Below are 2942 nucleotides of genomic sequence, written 5' to 3'. Positions count from 1 at the left end.
CTTGACTTGGAGGACTGAGACTCTTTACAGACATCAAATAATAATGTTAAAGATGTTTTTTAGGTTTTTAATCCGTTTTATCTGCGTGTCTGGCCTCCAGGTGTCACGTTCTTCAGTTCTCAGCTGAAGAATCTGCACAAAAATTCATCCAAAATCATTTCTTTATTAAAAACCTCTTTCAGGTCACCTTCCTCCATCCCCTCTGCTCGCCAAATGTCAAAACAAACCTTTTAAACCCCAACTTTAACTGTTTAAGTAGCGCTGTCATAAATAATGTTCTAGTTCTGTTGATTCATTTGAAACTCCTGATGCAGGTGCAGACTTTATATCCAATAATTCCATCGTTCGTCCACTCATTGTTGCTCTAAGACTAAGGTTTTAACACATGCTGCGGGAAAATGTTTTTGTTTCACCAAAGCAGCTGCAGTTTAAAATCCCAACTCAGCTCCCGGCATGTGTTCACTGAGACTTCCACCTTAGGCCAGAGCTGGGCCTGCGTCAGAGCAGCGTCACTGAGATTCATCTCTGCAGACGATGACACCTGTGAACGGGTCCAACAGCCATTCACACTCAACATTCACACCTGTGGTCAATTTAGAGTGAACGTCAACCCCACAGCCTTGGCCTGTGTGAGCAATTAATGTCATATATATTTATATTGTTACATGTGGTTTATTTTTTCTGTTGTTCCTTTTTTTGTTGGCTCTCCATCAGCAGCATGTCTGCACACACACACACACACACACACCCGCCCCTTTCTAAAATCTAATATGTGTGTGTGTGTGTGTGTGTGTGTGTGACAGAGAGAGAGAGAGAGTGTTGCATTAGTGCAGTGGACACTGACACTGGCCTGTTTTATTATAATAGCTGGTGTGTGATGTAAATGTCTGTCATTTTGCAGTGCGACAAACACAACAGACTTAATCCGTCTGTTATTACCACACACACACACACAGACACACACTTGGTGGTGCGTCTTCATGACTCAGACGTCAGTCCATTTTTCCCTTTTGTTCCAGTCACACGTCTCTGCATCAAGGTAAGACTGACTTCACATTTCAATAGAATAAATAAAATAAATAAATAAAATTAGGGGGAAAAAAGCTACAAGTTAGGAGGAAACGTAAACCTTCAACACTGAATGCAAGTTAACAAAAAAGAGGCTCCACAGGAACCAGCACTAACTGACAATATTTAAAAAAAAAAAATTCCTGCAACTGGTAATAAAAAATAAAGTGAAACACACAAAAATAGCTTCACTTTATGTATGAATAAACTTGCTGGAAACGTATTACTAACTTATTAAGTTGTTCTTTGACGAATGTCATTATTCAATTCTGTTGTAAAATAAAAGTGTATTTAACATTAGCAGAATGTGTTGCTAACGCCAATAAAGATTATTTTTTAGAAACTGTTAAGACATCGTTAAGGCTCAAATTAATCTCCGAATGATAAATGATAATTTGTAATTACGTAAAAACATATTTTACTACAGGAACTACAGGTTTAGTTACTTCCTAAAATTCACTTTAAAGTTTATTTAACAGTGTGAATTGTGTAAATGTCAGGACGTCGTATCAAACCGTCAGTACTGGATCTCATTTTTAATTCGTCTTGTTCAATATTGTTCCTGTGAGAAATTAGCTTGTGAATATTAATAACTGTGAGCCATTATTAATATTGTTGTTGTTTTTCAGATGATGGACGAAGAATCCACCAAACGCTACGTCAGAGATGGTGAAGAGTCACTGCAGAAGAAACTAGTCCAGGTACAAACCTCATGCGCACTGGCAATGTTTCACTGCAAACGACAAACCTCCTGCATGCAGTCAGACGAGTGCTCACTGCCCTCTAGTGGGATACTTTTGTACTGCAAACAAAAGTCAAGGATACATTAAAGCAAATATTTGAACGATTTACGTGGTCCTTAAAAACAAATGTATAATATATTCTGTAATTTAGTGTAGATAATATATATATGGACACATTTATATCATGTTTATTTTTCATATTTTATCAGCGTTTAAAGGCCTGAGGTTCTCCACTCTGTTCCCGTTGATGTTTTACCGTCGAATGATGAAGATTCATAACATACTGTACGTCTGCTTCTGTCATTCACGCGCACGCGCAGATAGGGAATGAAGAGAAATTAACGTGAAAAGAAAAAAAGTTTTCTGCACAAATGCACAAAAACATTATATTAGCTGATATACACAAATATTTGTATATTGTATTTAATATATCATTAAAACATTACATTAGAAATTATTAAAGAACAATTTATATTTTAAATATTTTATTATTTATTTCAATTTTATCAATACTTATATATATTATTGATACATCATATATTATATTTTTATAAAATATAATATATATGTATTTAGATACACACATGTGTGAGAAAGATTCTTTTCTTTTGTGGAACATATTCTGTATTTTGTGGCCACAGAATCTAAATTATATCGATGATAATATCAAACTTATAGTATAAATAACATAAAGTAGTTTGAATAAACAAACAATTATCAGTAAAGATACAAGGTCAGTGACAGGTTTATAATGTACCAATTAAATGATATTTAATTACATTTTTTAGCAGTGTTAGCAGTGTGTCATAAGGACTCACCTGGCTGTGTCCATGTGAGTGGGTTTAATGATTACTGAGGCGGAACAATAAATCCTCCAGAGGTGACGGGACAGAGATGGACAGAAAATAGAGGAACAAAATGAAGAAAGTAGAAGTGCAGAAACAACAACCGCAGGAATGTGCAAACACCACAGTGGAGTGTTACACCGTAAAAACAGGCCGGTTCCCACAGCAGTCTGTCAAGGTCTGTGACAGTCGGCAGCGTTTCTGGGCAGAACCTGAATTTTCATTTGTTAATGTGAGTAAAAAATGCTTTTAAAGAGAGAAAAAAATCTGTCTCCATCAATTTAAA

The 2942-nt window shown here is 35.7% G+C and overlaps 1 protein-coding gene across 2 annotated transcripts in view; it reads left to right on the top strand.

The window, feature by feature from the left end:
- The first annotated feature begins 777 nt into the window (after window positions 1-777).
- LOC103389327 (sodium/hydrogen exchanger 9B2) overlaps window positions 778-2942 on the top strand; it is a 7272-nt gene continuing 5107 nt past the window's right edge. Inside the window, exons 1-2 of one of the 2 annotated variants that reach the window (XM_025060711.1) lie at window positions 778-1039; window positions 1698-1769. In XM_025060711.1, coding sequence (XP_024916479.1) covers window positions 884-1039; window positions 1698-1769 — 228 coding nt within the window. In that variant the 5' untranslated portion in view covers window positions 778-883. The remainder of the gene's footprint in view (window positions 1040-1697; window positions 1770-2942) is intronic. The other variant, XM_025060709.1, reaches the window with a different exon arrangement.

This window comes from Cynoglossus semilaevis, chromosome 1, assembly GCF_000523025.1.
Source record: "Cynoglossus semilaevis isolate Cse_v1.0 chromosome 1, Cse_v1.0, whole genome shotgun sequence".
NCBI lineage: Eukaryota > Metazoa > Chordata > Actinopteri > Pleuronectiformes > Cynoglossidae > Cynoglossus > Cynoglossus semilaevis.
The sequence above is the reverse complement of the archived record's forward strand: the minus strand, read 5'-3'. Positions and strand labels throughout refer to the sequence as shown.